The 22,066-nt window shown below is 45.7% G+C and overlaps 1 protein-coding gene across 7 annotated transcripts in view; it reads right to left on the reverse strand.

The window, feature by feature from the left end:
- The window catches only part of metro (membrane palmitoylated protein 7-like protein metro), an 81,451-nt gene that overhangs the window by 25,670 nt on the left and 33,715 nt on the right, over positions 1-22,066 (reverse strand). For 4 of the 7 annotated variants that reach the window (XM_077644596.1, XM_077644575.1, XM_077644569.1 and 1 more), the window contains 3 exons: positions 10,738-10,794; positions 9,675-9,745; positions 4,652-4,770 (listed from right to left, as the gene is read on the reverse strand). In XM_077644596.1, the coding sequence (XP_077500722.1) occupies positions 4,652-4,770; positions 9,675-9,717 (162 nt within the window). In that variant the 5' untranslated portion in view covers positions 9,718-9,745; positions 10,738-10,794. Of the gene's footprint in view, positions 1-4,651; positions 4,771-9,674; positions 9,746-10,737; positions 10,795-11,121; positions 11,447-11,483; positions 11,777-22,066 lie in introns of those variants that run through there. The other 3 variants (XM_077644605.1, XM_077644582.1, XM_077644589.1) reach the window with 3 other exon arrangements.

The following is a 22,066-nucleotide window of genomic DNA, read 5'->3' on the forward strand; positions in this document are numbered from 1 at the left end:
GCAATGCCGTTTGCTCCAAGACAGTCCTTCACAAACTATCGCTGTAGAAAATCCAGGGTTTATTCTACTCATGCCAAGAGGGCACACATAGTCAGCAGTTCCAATACCCTTCAAAATATCAAACTTTCCTTCTCTCTGAACCTCTTTTGGTGATGACGTCTGCTATTCCTTCCATACTTCACTTTACTGAGATGTGAGGAAGCACCCAATCTAAACACATGGGAACCTTGCCTGTTCAGAGACTCTGCAGCAGTAATCGACTCTGACCTGAACACAGAATGCTCGAAAGCTTCCACTTAACAGAATGGGTTAAAATCGCAACAGAACTTCTCATTTTTCTCGCTGACATTCAGAACTTCGATTATCAGAATATTTATTGCGCTTTTTATTTGTCATAACCAAGGGGTTATGGTGAAAAATGAAAACAGCTCCTCACAGACACTGCACGAGAGTAACCCACAACCCTGCTGTAAGGAACAGACAAGACACCATTATCCACATCTAAATGTGTGAGGGCACATGCAAACGAAGACCAAGACACACATTTCCTCGCAAGAAAATTGGCTCTTGTGAGGACTAGGCTAGACCCAGCTAGAAAGTGGAACTCCAGGGCATATGAAACACGGAACTAGGCTAAGGAAGCCAGGATACATACAAGGACACAGCCTATGGCTCGCATGCGATGTGAGCAAAAGGCGCATCGTGTCTGGTGGCTGACCCAGCACTCATCCATACAGACTGACTGGCTTGGTCCTCCCCCATCCCTTTGTTATTTTTTTATTCATGAGACTCCACCGTTTATTTTTCTTTCTTCTTTTATATCAAATCAATGTACTGAGACTTCTACGCACTTCTCTATGCAAGAACCATGGCAAAAATTTAAAACAAAGAACCTGCATGTATTAGAACCTATGAATAACGCAAAGCCATGTTTCTACGCTACATTACTCTTCCCTTCCCACACCTTAGAGGAAAAAATAAGAAAATATCGTGAGTACGGGCTCACATTTCAGATTGTGATCAGAGTCCTGTTCAGCCCAGTGAAATGTGGGCCTATCAAACCAAATGAGAGTCCATGATATGAGGTTCAATCCAAGTGAATCCACGAGGCCAATTGGGCACGCGTTTGTAACATTCACTAACGTGAGTTTCCTGTGCACTCATAATACTGAATGTGCTTTCGATCGAGATGATGATGTAGAGCAAATTCATTGTTTCATGGTATGTAATTTTTGTGGCTACTGCACTCTAGAACATTACTAAACGACGAGATTAGTCGCCGCGCTTGGTCTCGTCGGATATTAGCTGTGTCTTGCTGTACCACGGTTGCTTTAGTTCTTCCTTTGCTGTTTTTTTATTTGGTTGCGGAACACATGCAGCGGACTTAGATCTTCACGTTCTGCGAGTGGCAGCTACAGGCCTCTAGTCCTCTGAGCTGGGCCTGGTTACAGGCTAGCTGCAGTTGAGAGCTCGTCACATCACCGTGTTTTTAAAGGAGTGTAGACACCTAATTTGGTGGCATGTTTTCTTCTCTGCAATGATGTGGAAGACACTACTACGCATGAATCACCATGTTATATTCGCCGACGACTGCTAAATCATTTATAATCTAACTTTTTCTGTCATGCTGTTTCAGTTTTAATAGAGTGGAGAACTGGGCGAGTCGGTACATGATTGAAGAAGGAAACCAGCGCAAAAGACGAAGACGATAGTCCAGCGTCATCGTGTGTTCCTTGTTCCTGTGTCTTCGTCTTTTGCGCTGGTTTCCTTCTTCAATCTGTTTCAGTTTCAACAGCCAAACGATGGCTGTGATGTCAAAGAGTGCTTTTACGTCATATCAGGCATGGGAAAACGTCCATATAATCGCTACTTCATCATTTTAATTTGCTGCAGTGCTGAAGCCAGCCTTCCTCAAGAGCCGGAATGACAACGAATGTGGAAGCGGCGATTACCTATATTGCAGTTTTTTCATGTCTCACATGGCCTGTAAGAAAACGTTGACGTCACAGTCCTCATTCAGCAGTTGAAACCGAAACCAAAACAGCACGAGAAAGAAATGCGATTATGAATTATTTAGCGGTCATAGGAGACTATCAGGTGGTAATCCATGTATATAATAATGCCTTACGCGTCATTACAAAAAAGAAAACACGCACCCAAAAGTTAGGTGTCAATACTTCTTTAACACCTTTTTTGGCATTCAGGCGCACAACTTGGGCCGTTGTGCACAAAAACGATTCGGCTGTCCGATGTGTGAGCTTGTAGGAGTCCTGAGTCAAGGTGAGCCTTGGTGAGTAATGAGTTGAAATGTGCAAGTGAGCCCGAATGAGTCAGCGATGATGATTTGTGGGTCGAAATGAGTTGAGCTCAGGGAGTCATGAGTCCAGATGAGTCGTGAGTGGAAATGAGTGAGCAAGTCCAAATGAGTCATGATTTGAACTGAGTGAGTGAGCCTAGATGAGTCTTGAGTCGGAGCGAGATGCGAGTCGCTATGGGTGGTTGAATTCATATGACTGGCGAGTCTGAGTGGGCCCAAGTGAGATGTGAGCCTAAACGAGTGAGTTCACGAGTTCAAGTAAGCCCAGGCTTCTGTGAGTATGAGTTTGAGTGAGCCCGTAGGTGGACCAAACTTTTGTGAGTGAGCCTGAGTGAGCACTGGTGATTTTGCCGAGGTATGGCCTGACTGCATCACAATAAATTTTTCTGCAAATATGCATGCTGAAAAATTTGGTCCACGACTGTACATTTGTTCAAGGCAATCTGAAGTTCACCTGAATTGACTGATTGCCACTTTCCAGTGAAAAAGAGGCAACTTGACTGGAAACAGTCAAACAGTCTTATACACTAGACAAAGACTGAATAATGAAAAATTGGTGTCACTCCCACAGGCTGTATCTAAAACTAAACTACAGTGACATCTGGGGCTATTTCGAGTGGATTGGCTGATCTTACATAGTTGCATACAAAGAGAAAACAAGGTTTGGTTTGGTTTTACGGGGTTTAACAAACCAAAGCGACTCAGGCTATGGGGGCGCCGTAGTGGAGGGCTCTGCATAATTTCGACACCTGTGGTTCTAACGTGTGCACTGATATCACACAGTGCAGGAGCCTCTGGCATTTTTCCTCCATCAAAATACAGCCATTATGGCTGGGATCAAACCCGTGTCTTTCGGGTCAACAGCCAAGCACCATAACCACTGAGTCGTCGCAGCAGCCCCGAGAGAGAAAACAAGATACTATGTTCCTGAACCTTAAAATTGCATTGCAATTGCGAGCGCACTTGCAAGGAAGAAAATCTAAATGTCAAAAATAAAACAAAACTGATGCAGCTTGCTTTCAGCTCAAGAAAGCACGCTGGGTTCAGGTCACAATGCTGCCAGTCTGCAGTTCCTAGCACAGACATCATTGCAGTGGTCAAGAATAGGACCTACTGAAATTAAGGCATGATGCATGCAATGCAACCAATTAGCATGTCTGATTCATTTTTGTTGCTGCTAGAGAACATTGATTGCTTCTTTCCTCCCCGTAATACACTATGACTCATACTCAAAGTCACTGCTCACAGCACGAGTTTCAGTAAGAGCAGTGTAAAAAATATTCCATCTCCAAATATCTCACAGATAAAGGCCTTTTTTCCAGCCAGACAAACACATCAACAGAGCCAGAAAGAGACCAACTATCTCCCTTACAAAGAACAAAAACCAGATAGAGTTGTCCCTTTAACCCTTTAACCTGGCAAAAGATGATATGAATGACTGCATCACATTTTCAACATTGGCCTAGATAATACGGTGCCGCAGTTTATGCCTTTCTCTACAGTTGATGAAATTCACTGCTAGCTAATTAGTTTAGGTAACTAATGTGTGCAAGTCCAATTCTGTTTAGTTTTAGTCACCGCACTGAAAAAAAAGAATGGAAGAAACAAGCAGAGAAGCTTGACAAATTATGAAGTCTAACAGCAAGCCAGCACTATGCATGTACTGTTGAGACCTTGCGATGCACCCAGCGAACACATGCGCGCCCCACTTGTGTTTGTTAACTTTGTTTTGAGTTTGACCACCGCGGGGCACCTGATGGTGCTTCGTGCTTTCTATCGTTCCGAGCTAACAAATGAGCGGCCTGCTGACTGTGCCTCTGCCATCCCACTGCAAGGATCTCCAGGAAAGGGAACGGTCCAAGGGTCCCGCTCCGGCGACTGAGCGACACTGTGGTTTTTAGGCCATTCCAAGGAACCGAAGAGCCTTGTCTGCCTGGAAGAGGGACAGAGGCATTTGGGAGATCGCGGTCTCTGGCACTTGGAAGGCACCGCAGGTAGTATGGTGTATATGTTTGTTTTTGACCTCATGCAACAAGCGGAGTGACTGGACTCTGCACACCGAACGAATAGCAGCTCGCCACCCGGACTGCTCAATCGCCCTAAGGGGTGTAGCACTGTTGAGATCATTTGGCACCCAATTGAAATAAATTCAGTTTGTAAGGTTTCAACAACCATCAAGTCCGATTTGTGATTTTGACCAATCGACAACAGCTGCTGCGCAACTCAACAATGACTGCCTGGTCTGAGCTCAGACGAAGCCTGAAGCTTCCAGCCCTGGCTCAAGAGCCCCAACACTGCACTCCAGCTAACACCAAGACTCAGCATAAGACATACATGGACCAACGCTTGGAGGGCTTTGTTTTGAAGCAGAGCAGCAAGGAAGGCACGGTCATCGTCACCACTGTGAGCTTTCTGGCACACTTGCTCCAAGGAAGCCAGAAGCCTCTGCAGGGCTGTCAAGAGGAAACAAAAATGTGTCAGCGCTGCTGTTAGCTTCCAGTGCATGCTTACCAGATAAACCAGTCAACATACAGCAAAAGAAAAATACACGCGAACATAATGACTAACCTTCTCAGATTAAATTTTCTTAAGAATTCACAATGTTTACCAACTACATCTGCAATTTGTCTCAATTCGTGGTTCTACCAGTCCTACCTGCTCATGCCCCATTTTCCTTTTCCCCCAGGTTGAATGCTAAATACGTTTCTCTTTCTATTTTTTTTATCTCATCACGCAAGTGTCCATACATGGTCTTCATTCCCTTTTCTTAACTTTGTGCTCCATGTACAACAAATGAAAACACTTTCCAACCAACCCTTCCCAGTGTGAAAAAGGGGGGCCAAGAATAATCATATCACAAATTGAACTCTAGCTTCAATTGTTTTCAGCTGTTCTTGGATTTTAATATATTGTAGTACTATGTCATTTCCTGTTCTTAATGTGCTTACATCCAAATTTGTGTGCATTTATAGAACTTATGAGCCACTGAAGTATTTGAGGCTTGTGTGAGCACAGTTTTGTTCGTTCAACACATCAGCACACACATGCCCATGTGTGAAATTAAGCACAGCACAAGAGGTCAACAAAGACAGAAAACTGTCACATGCAAGAAATAACAGAAGCAAGCATGACTGCTACGCTAGCGCAGCTGATGCGTCAGCAGACCCTGAATGTCAGTTCCTACAAAGGATCTGGTTTATCTACTCCACGCACAGTGAGCATGTTAAATTTGTGGCTTTGCATGCCTGCTTTCATGTGGTTTTATTTATACGAGCACATACAGCAGGCTGTGTCACACAACAAGCATTTGCCTGAAGTCAGCACCCTGGGTTCACATTAAAGCAGAAAGGTGGGCAAGTGGGCGATTCAAATTTGGAACACTGCACCAGCATCAAGGACAGAGACGTAGAATAAGCCGACAGGACAATCAAGGTCAGGAAATTGCCCTGTCTGCTTCAATATCCTTTATGCTGGCACATTGTTAAGAAAATTTTGGTTAGTCTATTTGCCCCTTATCCTGTCAGCTGACTTATTACAGACATATTATGCAATAAACCAACTGCACTCATGTGCACACATGACACTATCCAATGAGGCAGGACTTTTTTCCTCAATATGCAAATAGGCACAAATTAAAATTATTTCTGCAGGTAGATTAAAATAAATTCTGATTTACATGTTGTGTTCAGATATTTTGGCTCATGATGAGTGCTTTCCATCAATCAATTAAAAATGTACAGCAGGGGCTATATTCTGTAAAGATGCACTATCCATTTGAAATCCATTTGGTCCTCTGACACTGGTCACTGCTAGGTGACATTATTGCGGCTTTCAAGCAGCTCTGGGAAGCAGCCCAACCATTGGATGGTTGGCGACCAGTCCTTATCACTGGCTACATATCTCAGCCAATGACAGGTAATGCTGGTGAATGCTTTATTTCATTTTCATTTTTTTTTTGCGAACTTTTTCACCACCATCAATGCAGGGACCCGGTACGTTGCGATTTCTGCGACTGGCCGCTTGCTGCCTTCATCTGGTGCTGCATCACGCTAGCCTTTCATCAAATGAAATGGAAAAGCGATTATGGATCCTTACAGAATACAGCCCCAGAGTGAAAAAAAAAAAAAGGCTTGCACATGCCCTTTTGACGATACCTAACAGGTTTAATCCAATGGTGGTCCGCCGCGGTGGCTGAGTGGTTATGGCGCTCGGCTGCTGGCCCGAAAGACGTGGGTTCGATCCCGGCCTCGGCGGTCGAATTTCGATGGAGGCGAAATTCTAGAGGCCCGTGTGCTGTGCGATGTCAGTGCATGTTAAAGAACCCCAGGTGGTCGAAATTTCCGGAGCCCTTCACTATGGCGTCTCTCATAGCCTGAGTTGCTTTGTGACGTTAAAACCCCATAAACCAAACCAAACCAAACTAATAGTGTGCCTGCTAAATGAATTACACACTTTGTCCACTATCTATGCAAAACCTGTTTCCAGATATGGTAATTAAATCTAATTTGACAACCTGAATACCGCAAAATTCTTAGCAAGCACCCCCCGACACGCAAGTCGAAATTACAAGCAAAGTGCGGGGAGCACTACGCCAAAACGGCATTGAAATTCAATATGGCAACGACAAAATTTTCCCACCAGAAAAAAAAAAGCGCAGTGCACATGGATTAAAAACTTTATTTATCTCTGGGAACATGAACTTTATTAGGCCAAAGATTTTTTACTGCTATGTTAATCACTTTCAAAGCCACTACGTTCAAAGAACTCAAAGAGCACATCATCCATGCATTCAAAAAACACCGGTGCGGCGTTGCACAGCTTTCGTTGAAGTTTGGCTTTGCCACAGCTTTGTGGTAGCAAATTGTCAAAATTCTTGTCCCATTCCAGTATCCATTTCGAGTCAAACTGAAGTGTCGAGATGTCTCACATACGTTTTTCCTATTTTCTCAATGCCACTTAATGACCGCAATTTTTCTTGCCACTATGTAGGAATGAATAGCCAACCTGACACTGCCAAAGCAAAGAAACAAATGGTGCATGCCAACAGGGCTCATCACGCTATGGAGAGACCGTGCTGCAAAGCAGAATTATATTGGATTAGATGTGGCAGCCCAGTGTTACCTGGGCACAGTGTGTGATAAGGACGCAGAGTGAGGTGGGGGGGGGGGGCACTTTCCCGGAACGGTGTGGAAATGTTAAATTAGCATCGAAGTTGGTGAGGGGGGCTCTTTCAAAGGTGAGGGTGCTTGCTCGGAATTTTATGGTAAATATGGTGTATACATGCAACCAACCAAGATGATATTAGGAGGAAAATCAAATTAGATATCCCCACAAGCTGCAAAATTCTGCAGGCACACAAAGTCATCCTGCCATCAATTAGGCAAATATCCCATTAAATATCAACACAAACATGTCCAGAAAGGTTTATCCTGCACAAAGACTAATAATTAACAAAAAAAGGAAGGCTATGGATTAGTTCTGAACACCAGGAGTTCTAGCACGCTTAAGAATTTCTGTGAAGAAGCATTTTTGCAGAAGGGTTGAAATATGGGCCAGTTGGTACATTGTAGATTGAAAATAACCAGTAACAAAAAGACAAGGGACAAGCATTTTTGCATTTCACCCCCATCAGAATGGGGTAGGTCCAGATGGGCCAAAAACTGTGGTCTTATGATTAGAACAGACCACTGCAGCCACTAAGCACCGACGGTGAGTTCTTGTATAAAAAAAGGTTTTTTGGCTATTCTTCCCTCCATGCACTTATTGATGCGCTACCCATTTCCACAAATAAAAGCTAATCGAAAAACGCTAGAACAATACAGAGAAAATTAGCTTTTTACACTCTCAAGTGTCCCAGGACCCATTTTTTAGAAAAAGTAACTTTTTTTTATTCGCTCAGAACCAGTGAAGAGGTTAGAGATACCTCTTTTTACAAAACAAAAATAAACTAGAAGCGATGCTGGAGTATTGTTTTGTGTTTGTGCACAGGTGACTTGTTGCACTCGGTGCGTATGGGGCATTTTGTGTAGTACCTTACGAAAGTCTAAGCAAACTGTAAAGGATCATGAGACATCAAATAAGTAAATTACAAATTTGATGCTTCTGTTTACTAAGTCTCCCTTAACTGCGCTTACTAAAATACCACCTGGCTGTGGGCTTAACCACAAAAGCAAAGTTCTCTCTCATGAAAGTCTCTATGAAAAGGCTGCTATGAAAAGGAAACACAGAAATCAACATGAAGCTGCAAATAGCATGTCATGAAGCCAAGCTGTGAAATCCCATCAAAAATCAGAAAGACAGAATGCCATGATCATGCTCCCTTTTTCCTATTTATCCTAGAAAGCATATTTCAGAGTTTACGGGGGTTTAACATCCCAAAGCGACTCAGGCTATGAGAGACGCCGTAGTGGAGGGCTCCGGAATTTCGACCACCTGGGGTTCTTTAACGTGCACTGACATCGCATAGTACACGGGCCTCTAGAATGTCGCCTCCATCGAAATTCGACCGCAGCAGCCGGGATTGAACCGGCGTCGTCCGGGCCAGCAGCCGAGCGCCATAACCACTTAGCCACCGCGGCGACGGTTCAAAGACAGATTTATCTTCTTCCCTCATAGTATTATAAAAACATATCATATGAGACATGTAAATATAGATGGTATGGTATGACATGTGGAATTTAACATCCCCAAATCTATACATGGGCTATGAGAGACGACACAGAGTAGGGCTCAGGATTATCTCGACCACCTGGGGTTCTTTTGACGTGTGCCGATATTGCACGGCACAAGGGAATTTTTACGTTTCACCTCCGTCAAGATGTGTCCACCACAGCCAGGATTCAATTCCGCGACCTAGAGGTGGCAGCTCAATTTGAACCACTAGTTCACTACTCTACACACACTGTCCAGCAATGGGCAATAAAATTGCCTCAATTGACAACAACTGTCTCGAAGAATGCAGCACCAAAAACAGGAGGAAGGACGAAGGCACTAGACAAATATAAATGTTTTAGTCTAGTCACTCAGTTTTTCGTCCTGTTTTTTGCCCTGCATTCACCAAGATATGTCAAACCAGCAAGTCCACTTCACCACATTAAACCAAAAAACAGGGACAAACCTTATAAGTGGCACTACATTTTCCAGCGGCTGCAGTAATCAAGTGGGCTTCCATTAATGTGAATTAACTCAGCAGATATTAGCCGGTACTTTTTCTTGAAACAATCCATTAAGGAATAAAAATATAGTATAACTATAAAGAAAGCAATGAACATCTGACAACAGTAATCCACCATGGCCTTCACTTATATGGGTTCATGTTTCTTGTAGTGTTGCACTGATGAGCATGCAGTAAACATACCTTGGTCGTTATGAGTTCCATTGTATTTGCCTCCTACAGCCATTCCCTTGGATGGCAGCAAATCATCCTTACTGAAAAAAATAGAGCACAGGTACTACTCAGCACCCACAGGGATCGCAAAATCACAATCAATCTGGCAAAAGCAAGCAATAGTGTTTTCAGAAGACATAGCACGTTTATCTGCTTTCAGCATCATAATTCTTGTGCACCAAAAACAATGAAAAATATAGCCTGAAAAGCCTAGGCCATTAATGCAAACCTGGTGTGGCAAAAACAGCTGAAGCAAGGGAGCCAAGGGAACATCTTGCGAGGGTCCAAGAGGCACAAAACACTGCTGAAATGAGCGCACTCAAATCTGGCACACAGAACAGAGGATGAGGCCAACCACAGGAGCAACTGGTTGAATTCAGAGGGTGTGCACCCCACTGGCACGTTCCCAAAGCTAAATCTGTCGAATGCCAGCTGCAATGCCGCCTCCATAAGGCCTGTGCTGTGTGCACTTGTGGTTTTTTCAAATGCCTACGCAAACCTCCGCAGCATGGGTAGTAATGCCTTTCAGCGCCCCTCGCATGTCCAGGTCACCCCCACCAGAAAGTGCAAATAAAGTATAAATTAGTATTAGAAAATTACAATTTTTGAATACCTTGACAAGGCTCCGAATTCCACACTCAGGTGCACTACCGGTGTGCAATCACAGAATCAACATCAAACAGTCATGACATTCACTGTCCGCGCTAACAGCAATAAACATTCACTCTGATTTATTTACGATTGCTGACAGCCGATACTCCGCAAGCTCGAGCCAAATATACAACACTGCGTACACTAGTTTGTGTTATCACCTCACGGCTGCCTCACATTCACCAGTCCTCCCGGTTTCAACCTTTCCTACTTTATGAATATTTTTTATTTGGTTAACTAACGTCACTCAGTGAAAACGCAAAGTAAACGCAATAACGACAATAACGATGAAGCGATATGCCTCAGTTTAACAGTAATATACCAAATAATCTGCGTTTAAGCAATGCAAGTTCTGCGGCAGCAAAAATACAAAATACCTCACCTTAAAATGGTCTCACGGGCACAACTAGATGCGAGTGGGCGTCATCGCGTCACGTCACTGCAAAGAAATACGCATGAAGCGCGACGCAGTCAGGCGTGGTCAATATCATGCAACACACGCGTGTCTGTTCCCCAACTCTCTGCCTCTACGCTGCATTAAGATGAGGTGCAGCACACCGTAATGCGCCGCATACCTCACACTTCAGTGAACGAACATTTAAGGTTTAGTTGGAAGCAATTCATTTACTTTTTCGCTCCCAAAGGAGCACGACTGCCGATACGGGAAGTTCTGTAATGAACGCAAAACAAGACTATTTTCAAGAGTCATCATAGATTGCGCGTCACTACTGGGCACCAGTGATGCAGCCAGAAACGCAGGACACACCTCAGTGACGGCCAAAAAAACGAAGTGTGCTTGATGATTAACGTGCGTATTAGGTACCGCCATCAGCACGCTTAACGCTAACGCTGCAACGTCCTGCACTGATATCATAGCCCCTGAACGCTAGGCGCAGAGTCCGCGAGACCATGCTGCACGATGTGCTTGCGGCGGTTGGAGACAGATCGTTCCCTGCTTACACCCTAACATTGTCTCAGACCTAGCGGACGACGCCCAGCGGCGCTAATGTCAGTGGAAGACACGCGCTCGAGCGTTCCTGTAAGCGTGGTGACGGCGGCGCATAGCCCCTAACACACGAGCCAGAGACAGCAGCTGAACATGACAGGTGCATCACGATGCTATCTCACCCGTGGTTTCTCCTAGCGATGACAGAACCATCGCGCTTTGGCTACAGGCGCTGTAAAGTGGGATGAGAAACTAACGAAAAGGAAGAGCTGTCGAAAGGAGCCACGAAGCTGCGAAACAAAACAAGAAAGAGGCCGAACGGGTTGCCTAAACTGAACTGCTGAACCACGAGCACAGCAGCACAGTCGCAGAGTGACACTAGTTTTAAAGATCTCCGCAAAGTGGTGCGGCGATCATCGCAAAGAAGCGCGCGAGTTTTGATATCACCCTTGAGCATATGGAATGGTGCAAGACTGGCAGTGACGTCTTAACGCTCAAAAAGTTGTTTGCATCTGTAGAAATGGCACATAGTCACTACGATGGATCGGCCAAGGTTTAGTGAAAAGAGAGAGAATTTCCGCAGCCATTGAAGTCAAACGTTCACAGGATCATAGGCTGAGTAACTTGCGAAGGTTGAAGCTGTAATGTCCTTTTTAAAAAATTACACAGTTCTGGCGGAAATCTGAAGTTCAGAATAATATATATGTGGTAGGTATGCATGATCTGGCATGATTTATTGTTCAGCGTCCATATTTTTTTTTTTACTCCAGAGAGACAGAGATAGAGTAAACATTTATACTGCAAAAGGAGACCGGAGCGGATTGTGGGTGGGGTCGGCAGTCCAGCAGCTTCCGCCGACGCCAGCGTCACCTAGCAAGCTCCATGATGCAGTGTTCCGGCGCCGCGTTGTGCTGCTAGCGGTTGGGTTTAGCTGTGCATGTCTATGTAATTTGCGTGAATCGAAGAGTATCACCATACCAAGGACATATATCTGCATATAATGTTGGGTGAATGCGGTGTAGGTGATGGAGATTCGGCAAGGAGAATGTAGTGAGTTTTTGGATGTGCCGTAGGAGTCCGCCGGGAAAAGTTAATGTTGGTTGTGTGGCAGGGAGTAGAGACGCCGATTTAGGCGGAGGGTCTCTGGGCAGGTGGAAAAATGGGTTGAGAAGGGGTAGAGTCAATGTGCGCCACTGGGTGGGTATAATCTTGAGCTATGCCATCGGCCGTAATATTGCCACCGAGACCTGCATGTCCTGGTACCCAGGTGATGACGTGATTATGTTGGAGTGGCCGCCCAGAACGCGGAGAGCCTCTGCAGAGAGAGGCTCTGCAGGCGGCTTGGGAGTCTAAAAATGTGGGAGCCGTGGTGTTGGGTGTCGCTCATTTTGATGGTGATGGCTATAGCGGTGGCTTCTGCGGCCGCCGAGTCGGGTGCCGTGAAGGACGCTCCAAGATAGATGATTGACAGCAGCGCTGGCATATCTATGGGGCTGTGCATACGAAGTCACATCCACATACATGGCCGTGGTGGCTTGGCCGTATTGCCTAGGGAGGATGCGAAGACGGGCCTGATGGCAGGGCGCCTGTGACTCGTGGTTCATGTGACGAGGGAGAGGGTCCATGGGAAGGCGGTAGCGGATATAGTGGTGGGGACAATCCTGGTCAGTGCAGGGGTGTTGATGACTTGCGGGTCGCCATCTCGATAGGATGGCCATAACCGCGGAGATGGTGAGGAGGCCAGTCTGTTGGAGTTCAGAACAGCATTCTGGATTTCCGAAAACGTGTTGTGAGCCCCGATGGCAAGGAGTCTATAATGGTGGATGTAAGCATGGGGAGGTCCAGAGCTCTTTTGAAGATGGTACCATAGCCTCCTCTATTTTTTCTGTGCCTGCCGAATGCGCCCTCCGCGGCCGTCGGCGCACCTCGGTTGGTTACGCTACTGAATGACGAGTGGTGGCGCTAGTCACGTCGGGGTCGTGTATTCGTCTGCATTCGTCTTCCGCGGCTGCACCGCGCTGTCGGTCAGTCGCATATGCGCGTATTTTGATCCGTGTACACTGGAAATTCAGTTTCTTTGGCGCGCAAGTGCAAAAGAACTAAAGCTTGCTGGCGTTCGTTGTTGTGACAGCACTGCTTAGACGCTGACTTCGTTCTTTAGGGGCCGAAAATCGGCGACGCTCAACGCATGCTGAACCACCTGTTCCCTTCTAACGGTGAGCCAAGAATTTTTTTTTTTGTGATAGCAATAATGTTATTTGTAGCCTGCATAAAGTCCTATATCTGTCTGTGGCTTACTGTGCTTTTAATTCGAATATTTGTGGGCGCATTTTCTCAGACTGACATCTCTTAGTTTTGTTTTTGCGCTCGCGCTCGACGAATTTGTGTGGTTGCACTGAACTTTTTAAACATACGACTGTAATATCGAAGCGCATTGTTAAACCGCCGACCACTGTCTTGCAGGACTTGATGGCATACTGCTGTGTGCCGCGTTGCCGCTCAGATGGGAAAAGGAAGATTCCAGGCATCTCTTTCCACGAGATTCCGGCGGACATGGCGCTACGGGAGCAGTGGTTGAAAGCCATACGGAGGGACAACTGGGTGCCGAACACTACTTCGAATTATTCAAGAGTATGTAGCCGGCACTTCAAGGAAACCGACTTTGCGGAGGGCAAGCGGCGCCGTCTCAAAAAAGGTGTAGTGCCCTCCTTGTTTCCGGAATACCCTTCATACATGAAGCCAAGGCAGTTTCAAGAAAGGAATGCAGAAAGCATCAAGAAAAGGGCGTTTCCGAAAACGAAAGAAAGGGAACCTGAGCCGGCTACAAAGCGGCAGAAGTTGCAGGATGGCACAGATGCAGAAATGTCAGAGGACAATTGTCAAGAGGCCAGCCCGTCGGCTTATCCAGAAAGAGATGAACAGGCAAAACCTGAAAATGAAAAGGAACCACAGGAGGCTTCAAATAGCACACATGCAAAGGTTTCACGCCAAGCAAAGCAGGTGAATGTTGGAGTATATAGCCTACTTGCAACTGAAAGAACAAGATGGAAACGCAGAGAAAGGGATTTGAAAAAGCAGGTTGAAAAGCTTCGACGTACAGTTGACCAGCACAAAGCAGAGCGTGAAAAAATGAAAAAGGATTGCAATTTTGGTGATCTGCAGTACATTCGGGAGCAGGCTGAAGAGAAGCATATTTCAGCTGTGTTTTTATTGGATCAAATTGTGAACTTTCACCGAAAAAAAACAACTTGGACTGAAGACGTAGTGCGCCACTGCATCGTACTACGCCACCTGTCAACAAAAGCTTACGAGCACACAAGGAGGGAAATGCTACTAAAGCTACCTAGCAGAAGCACCCTTCTGAATCACCTTGGGAGCAGCTCGGGCGAGACAGGTGTCAACCACCTAGTGCAAGCAAGACTGAAGGCTGAATTAGAAAAGCTGGATGCATCCCAATCTAGAACCTGCTCACTAATAGTAGATGAGATGCGGATAAAGCCCAAGCTTCAGTATAATAAGCAGCGAGATTGCTTTGTCGGTCAAGTCGACATGGCATAGCAAGTGCACCTGACAGTGAGCTTGTTTTGGCAAACTCCTTGCTATGCTTTATCATAAATGGGCTCAGCACTATACTTATAAGATTCCCGTTTCGTACTTTTTTACGAAAGGGCTAAGTGGCTATCAGCTATCAAAGTTGCTTCTCTATGTAATGAAAGAAGTAGAAGAAATAGGGTTCCGTGTAGTACGCTTGGTGATAGATAATCATAAAGTCAACGTAAGTGCAATGAAAGAGCTCTGCGGTGAGTTTTTGACCCACAGAATTCAACATCCATGCAATCCCGACCGAGAACTTTTCCTAAGCTTTGATTACTGCCACATAATGAAAAATGTGCGGTCCCAGTTTCTGTCACGAGACCTCGGCAAAGCTGGTGAGGTGTCTTCATCCCACCTAAATAAACTGTATGAAATGCAGAAAGCATGGATGGTCAAGCCAGTAAGGAAATTGAGCAGGAAACATGTCTATCCAAACAATATTGAGAAAATGAATGTTAAGAGGGCAGTGGAAGTATTCTCTTCAGATGTTACTTCAGCACTCGAAGTTCTCGTGAAGCAAGCAGGCCATAGCTGCCATCCTTCTTTTGCTGCTGCAGGACCAACAATAACCTTTATGAGAAATGTATGTCGATGGTTCATTTTGCATGACACAAGTAACACCGTGCAACATGTCCAGCAGTGCTTTCCGGATGTGAGGCACTACGACAGCCCCGATGATGATCGCCTCGAGTGGCTAGAGGTTACGTTTCCCTAGTACATGGAGGAATTGAAGAGAAATACATCATCTCCTCGTGGATTCCTTACGACTGAAACATATGAAGCGCTGCTGCTCACGACATACTGCACTGTTCATTGTGTCCGCTTACTTCTCACGAGAGAAAAGTTCGGTTTTGTGCTAACAAGGAAGTTTAGCAGTGATCCCATCGAGTCATTGTTTGGGACACTCAGGCGGTCGGTCGGTTGCAATGACCAGTTGGATGTCCGTTCTGCGATCTCGGGGCTCGAAAAAGTTTTGAAGACGGGCATCGCAGCTGTGTCGCAGGACAGTAACGTCCTTTGCGCTGAAGAGCCTGGACCATCCAAGGGGGTTTTACTTGAAACTCCACAGGTGTCGAAGAGCTCAGCTGAGCTTCCAAAGCAAGCTGTAAATGTACTAGAAGATCTCAGGCGGCCAAATGTGGCAAAGTTTGCAACATTGCAAGTGTCAGCAACGGTTTATGTTGGTGGATATATTGCCAGTGTAGTTAAAGAGCGTATTGAATGTGATAGCTGCAGTGCGATCGTCACCAAACCTTTGACTAAACAGCCACTCCAGATGTTTACTTTTCACCAGGACAGAGGTGGATTGTTGTACCCTTCAGACAACCTGCTTCATGTCCTAGAGACCCTGCGGATATTTGTCCAGACAGCACTTCAAAAATGCCCAACGCTTCACAAACCTCTACAAACGCTCTTAGATGCAGTTGTACCAGCTGTTTCAAAGTCTGGCCTTCTTCACTGCCCCAACACCCAGCACCACCATGATGTCGCTAAGTTGGCGTGCTCAAGATTCATGAAGCCGCTACTCGTGAACTATGCCTTTGCTGCCACTGACAAGAGTGACATCTACAAAACTTTCTTCCAGAAGCCAGTGTCAAGAAAATATGTCAAGTTGTGAACTGATGTTTCACTGTGTTTCCTTTCCATGCTGGGAATAAATTTGCTTCTTGTTTTGCTTAGGCGTAAAAAGAAGTTTGATTTTTCTGTCTGATGTGCACGCAGTGCTTGGGGACCTAAAATGATGCTTTTTATGTGTGCGAAGTGCAAGTAGATTGCTTAAGCATGTGCTGTTTATTGTGAACATTCATGCATGCACCCTTCATCACACGTTCCTGGCAAGAAGCATCCTGTTTGGAACATGAATTATTCGCGGACGCCGATAAATTGCGCAGGAAATGCACAGAAAAATGCGCAACCTGCATCACAAGCGGCGCGCGACCACCAATTCGCCGCTGAAACTGCATGCGTAGCACCCCGACGTGAGTGGCGCCCCCACCACGATGAGTGGCGGCGCCGCGCAACTGCAGTGACGGCGCGTCCCCTTTGTTCGCTCCTTGATCCGGCAGGCACAGATAAAATACAGGAGGCCATGATGGTACTGATACAGATATCGATGCTGCTCTTGGCGGTGCAGTCAGCATTGTGGTAGGGGAAGCCATAAAGGCCACAGGAAGAGGTTTCTTGAGTAGTTAAACCATGGGTAAAAATGTGGGTTTGCTGCGTATATTCCTATGTTAATTAGGCTAGAGCAGCTTGCAGAAGCGCTGCCTCTGGCATGCGGCTCTTAGCATTCACACCTGGAATAAACGTTGTCACCTTTATAGGCGAGTGTCCAGGAGGAAAAGGAGAGAGGTAGTTTCTGTGGCTGATTGTCGTTCTTTTAAATAGTGCCCAGTCCATTTTGCCCACACCTTTCCTCTGAAGACAAGACTCGCCAAGCCCGCGAGAACTGCATGGTGAAAAACAGTCAAAAGTGGCCATGATGTCAAGGAAAACAGCTATCGGGATACACCTAGCTTGAAGGTACTCTTCAAGTGCTGAGACGAGGGCGATGACATTATCAGTTGCCGACCTATTTTGACGGAACTCGTCCATTTCTTGGGGATACTCATTTCGGCTTTCAAGGAAGCAACCCAGACAACACCAAACGTCCTGAGGACGTCCTCAAATGGTCAGAACATCCTCATGCTGAACAGGACGTTCTGAGTACCTTTTGAGAGCATAGATCGACGGCTAAATGTCTTTGTGAGGATATCCTCAGCTTGTACTTTGCTGGACGACTCGAGGATGAAAATTCCTCAAATGTCCTACAATCGTCCTATCGCAGGAAAAAATTGTGGGATTGAACTGAGATGACACCAGCTTTATCTTTCGCACTCTGATCTCATTAATTAAAATTTTCAGCTTCATTAAAAGATATGAGTGTGCAATAGTGATATACTGAAGGAAATCATTGTGACCCCAAAAATTATCTGGCTTGAGGAGATATATCTTAAGGTATTTTTGTTGTTACACCTCGTCTTTTGTACTACATGCTTCTAATGAGGTTGAACTATTTATATTTTTGGGGCCACTCGTCTTTTCAATTCAGGGAGCAGTATTCAACTCCATAGAGAGCTATAGCTCTCTGCAGCCGCCGCTAAGTGGTTATGGCAGTCGGCTGCTGTCCTGAAATACGCTTGGTCGATCCCGGCTGCGGCGATCGAATTTCGATGGCGGCGAAATTCTAGAGGCCCGTGTATTGTGCGATGTCAGTGCACGTTAAAGAACCCCAGGTGGTCTAAATTTCCGAAGCTTTTCACTACGTCGTCCCTCATAGCCTGAGTCGCTTTGGGACATTAAACCCCATAAACCATATAGCTCTCTGTGGCCCTGGACATGGTGAACCTCTTGTTTTTTTCTTATTATCGTTAGCTTCTCTTACATTAGCTCATCCAACGTCTCATCAAATGTCTCTTCATTTGAAGGTTGCATATCATGTTCAACTGTAATTCTTGTACGTTCTCTCAGACAACGAGCCATTGTCGATACTAAAATTCTCCATTCCGGGTTGCGGCAGTAATTCCTTTGCTTACATTATAATCATCATTAACATTATTTCTTGTTTTCTTCTCTAGTAGCGTGCACATGATGCCACTGCGTGGGCCATCCAGCACGGCGCGTTGCACTCCAGAGAAGTCATGTCCGGCGCCACGTACTGCTTGCTGACCAATCAGCATGGCGCGATGCTACACCAACGCCAATGTGGTAGACCTGGGAAACGTGCTTTTTGCAGCTGTCGCTATGAAATGTGAGTGATATTGACAAATGAAGGTGGTTGACATAGCAAGGTAGTTCCAGATGCTGAGCTCTGGCAAAGACAGTAAAGTGCACGCGCTGGCAGACCATCGATTTTGGCGATTGAAGAAAACATGGCTGTTCTCGAAAAACGAAGCAAACGGTATCCTTGCTTGGCATATCTCGACACTGAGGCTGCTTTATTTATAATTTGATTTGTTTAGTGTTTCAACAACTCTTCATGATTATCATGTCAGTGGTTGTCACAGTTTTGCTGAGGTGGGAAAGCAGATGCAGAGTGTACTGCAGTTGAGAGATGCAGCGCCGATTTTAAAGTGGCGACTCAGCATCTGCAGCAAACCTCACGACTACTGCCAAAACCTGCACATATCATAGTCTGGAAACAAGGGGCCTATCAACTGTCTAGGTCATCCCCCTAAGATCAAGTGGTGAAGGTCAAGATAGCAGGAATAACATTAGAAAGCAAATAATGGGTACTTCCTACTGCATCAGGTGGTGGCCATTGCTGCTTTGGGAAACAATAAGATGCGATGAGTTATGATTGCATGCCAAGTTTCCTGCCAGTAGACTTTCAGAAAATCAAGAAGTGGCTAGGAACATGGTGGCAGGCGAGGAGGAAGAAAATGTAAGAGGTATCCCCGCTAGTGTATCCCAGATGCATTGCGAACAGCGTGCCGCCAGTCACGTGCCATTTCCAAGCCTACTTATAGCGGAAATAGCAACGACGTCATTGTTGCCAAATGGGCAGCGTGGCGGTCGACGCGCAAGCGTTGGCGCCTCGGGAAGCGGAGAGTCATGGCAGGGGAGAGAGCTGACCAGTACAGATAGAGCGACCGCATCTTCCGCGCTAAGTGACCTTCCGCGCGAAAAGTGACCTCACGGCCTCTCCTTAGTTTTTTTCCTTCCTCCATGCATGGTAGCAGGGTATCATCAGAATTATGCTGTGTATATTCTATGAAAACTCGTAAACCAATGAGATGATCTTGAACTATGGAGTTGAACTATATTTAAACATGGTATTCCTTATAAAGGCAGAAATTATAGACCGATTTCTATTCATAGTTGCGTTAATACTCAGTTTGAAAAATTACTAGTCCGTCGCGTAAAGCTGTTCTTACAGGAGAATAACCTTCTTTACCCTAACCAGCATGGTTTTCGAGGTAACAGGTCAATGACAACTGCTATATTATTTCTGTGTGAAAGTATTAATGAAGCCATTGATAACATTACAATCGGAGTATTTTTAGATATTAAAAAGCATTTTGATACTTTAGATTATACTATTTTGAGTAAGAAATGCAAAAGATATAGATTTAGGGGTATAAAGGTATAGTTCTTGATTTCTTAAAAATCTATTCATGTGGTCGTGAACAGTGCTCAATTGTTGAAAGGAAGCTTCTAACCTTCTGCCGATGACTTGCCGGATTGTTTAACTAGTGCTCTCGCAGTAATGTACGCCGATGATACAGCTATTTTAGTAGCCTGTAAAAGTGAAACTCAAGAACTCATAATAAACAGAGAGCTTCAGAATTTCAATGAGTGGTTTTTGTCAATAAACCATCTTTGAATGCTGCCAAAACTAAATACATTATCTTTAAACCAGCTTATAAGCAAAGGAGTATGCTGCCTTGCCAGATACAGCTAGGCAGCTAAGAACTGCAACAAGTCTTAACAGTCCCTTACCTGGGCATTACATTGGACTGTGAATTCAACTGGAAAACGAATTTAGACAACCTCCGTAAAAAGCTGTCATTTTCGTGTTTCGCTCTGTCAAAAGCACGAAAGTATTTTGATATGGCAACTTAATTTTTGCATCTTTCTGTCACATATCGTATACTGCATTGAGGCTTGGGGATTTACATATCATACTTATCTTGAACCTAGCTTAATATTACAGAAGAGAGCTTTACGGTTTGTTAACTCGGCAGCACCTGGCACCCTGTCGGGACCGCTGTTTATGGACTCTAAAATAATGCCCTTACTTAAGCTGCGTGATTACCGCACCACTTCACTGGCATACAGTTAAAACTCGATTTAACGAAGTTGAGGGGAGCCGTGAATTATTTCGTTAAATTGAATGAGGCATTTCTTGGGCACATAATTCAGTACATTCGATTACAGTAAAACCTCGTTAAAACGTACCCGCTTAAACTATACTTTCGTTTTAAAAGTAGTAAAGTTAAGTCCCCGACTGAGCACCCATTGAACATAATGCATTTTGCATCCGCATAAACCGTACCAGCTTATCGCGGTCGTATCGGTTAGCACGTACCATTTTCACTTTTCGTCGCACTCGCGCGTGACGAATTCACGCCGGTAGCACCGACCCAAAGGACGGTTCGGCTAGCGGCGCAACAATCTTCCCTAAATACCGCCGACGGGACGGCAAGCCACACAGCTATTGACAAATTGGCGCTAAAGTTGGTAATCATACAACTAGCGCAATCTTTGGGGGTCCGTATGGTCATCGTCATGACCCCCCGCGCTACTTTCGAGTGGGTAGCGCCAACACCACGACCGGCGCCGCTAGCGCGTATGAAAACAACAAAAATTCTTACTCGACAAGAAAGGCCCGAGGGGACTACAAATTTATTTTCCGCCAAAGAAGTCGGTGATCTTTGCCTGCGTGCGCTTTGTGAGCAACGGCCGCACCGATTTCTCGTAGGTCTGAAGTGCGTCCAGCGCGTCTTCCGTCCCCTCGTGGGCGCCGGCAAAATGTCGCAGCAGATCGAGAGCATCCATCACCTGACCTGGTGTCGGCACGGGAGCTTCGGCACCTGCAGGGTCGTCGGCAGCGTCTTGAGCCGTCACTCCCTCCACGCTTCCTACAAGCCGCAACATATCGGCATCAGTCAAAACTTCCGTTGTGACTGCGTTTGCGTCGGCGTTCACGTAGTCTGAGAAACTTATGCCTGTGGGCACTTCATCCACTGAGCGAAGGTGTTCCCAGGCATCTTCATCCTCGTGCACGGCGCTCGCGCAGTCCGGACCAGCTTCGGCAGTTTCAGGGCCTAGTGTACCGAAACCGGCAGTCCTGAAGCAGTTGACAATTATCGACGGCCTCAATGCTCTCCAAGCCGCCGCCACCATCTCAACCGCCATAAAAATATCTATTTTCGTCTCGCGCTTCAGCTCCAGGTTGAGGAGAACTCTGTCGACGACTCGACGCTTGTATGCGCACTTCACGCTATTAATTATCCCTTGATCCAAGGGCTGAACCACGGACGTTGCGTTTGGGGGGAAGTAGCGGAGCTCCACGCTGGTCAGCTCGACCTCTGCAACGTAGTGGGCCGTGCAGTTATCCAGCAACAGGCACACTTTCCTTTTCTGGCGACACATGTCGCTGTCAAATTCCTTCAGCCATGTAGCGAAA

Source organism: Amblyomma americanum, chromosome 1 (genome assembly GCF_052857255.1).
Source record: "Amblyomma americanum isolate KBUSLIRL-KWMA chromosome 1, ASM5285725v1, whole genome shotgun sequence".
NCBI lineage: Eukaryota > Metazoa > Arthropoda > Arachnida > Ixodida > Ixodidae > Amblyomma > Amblyomma americanum.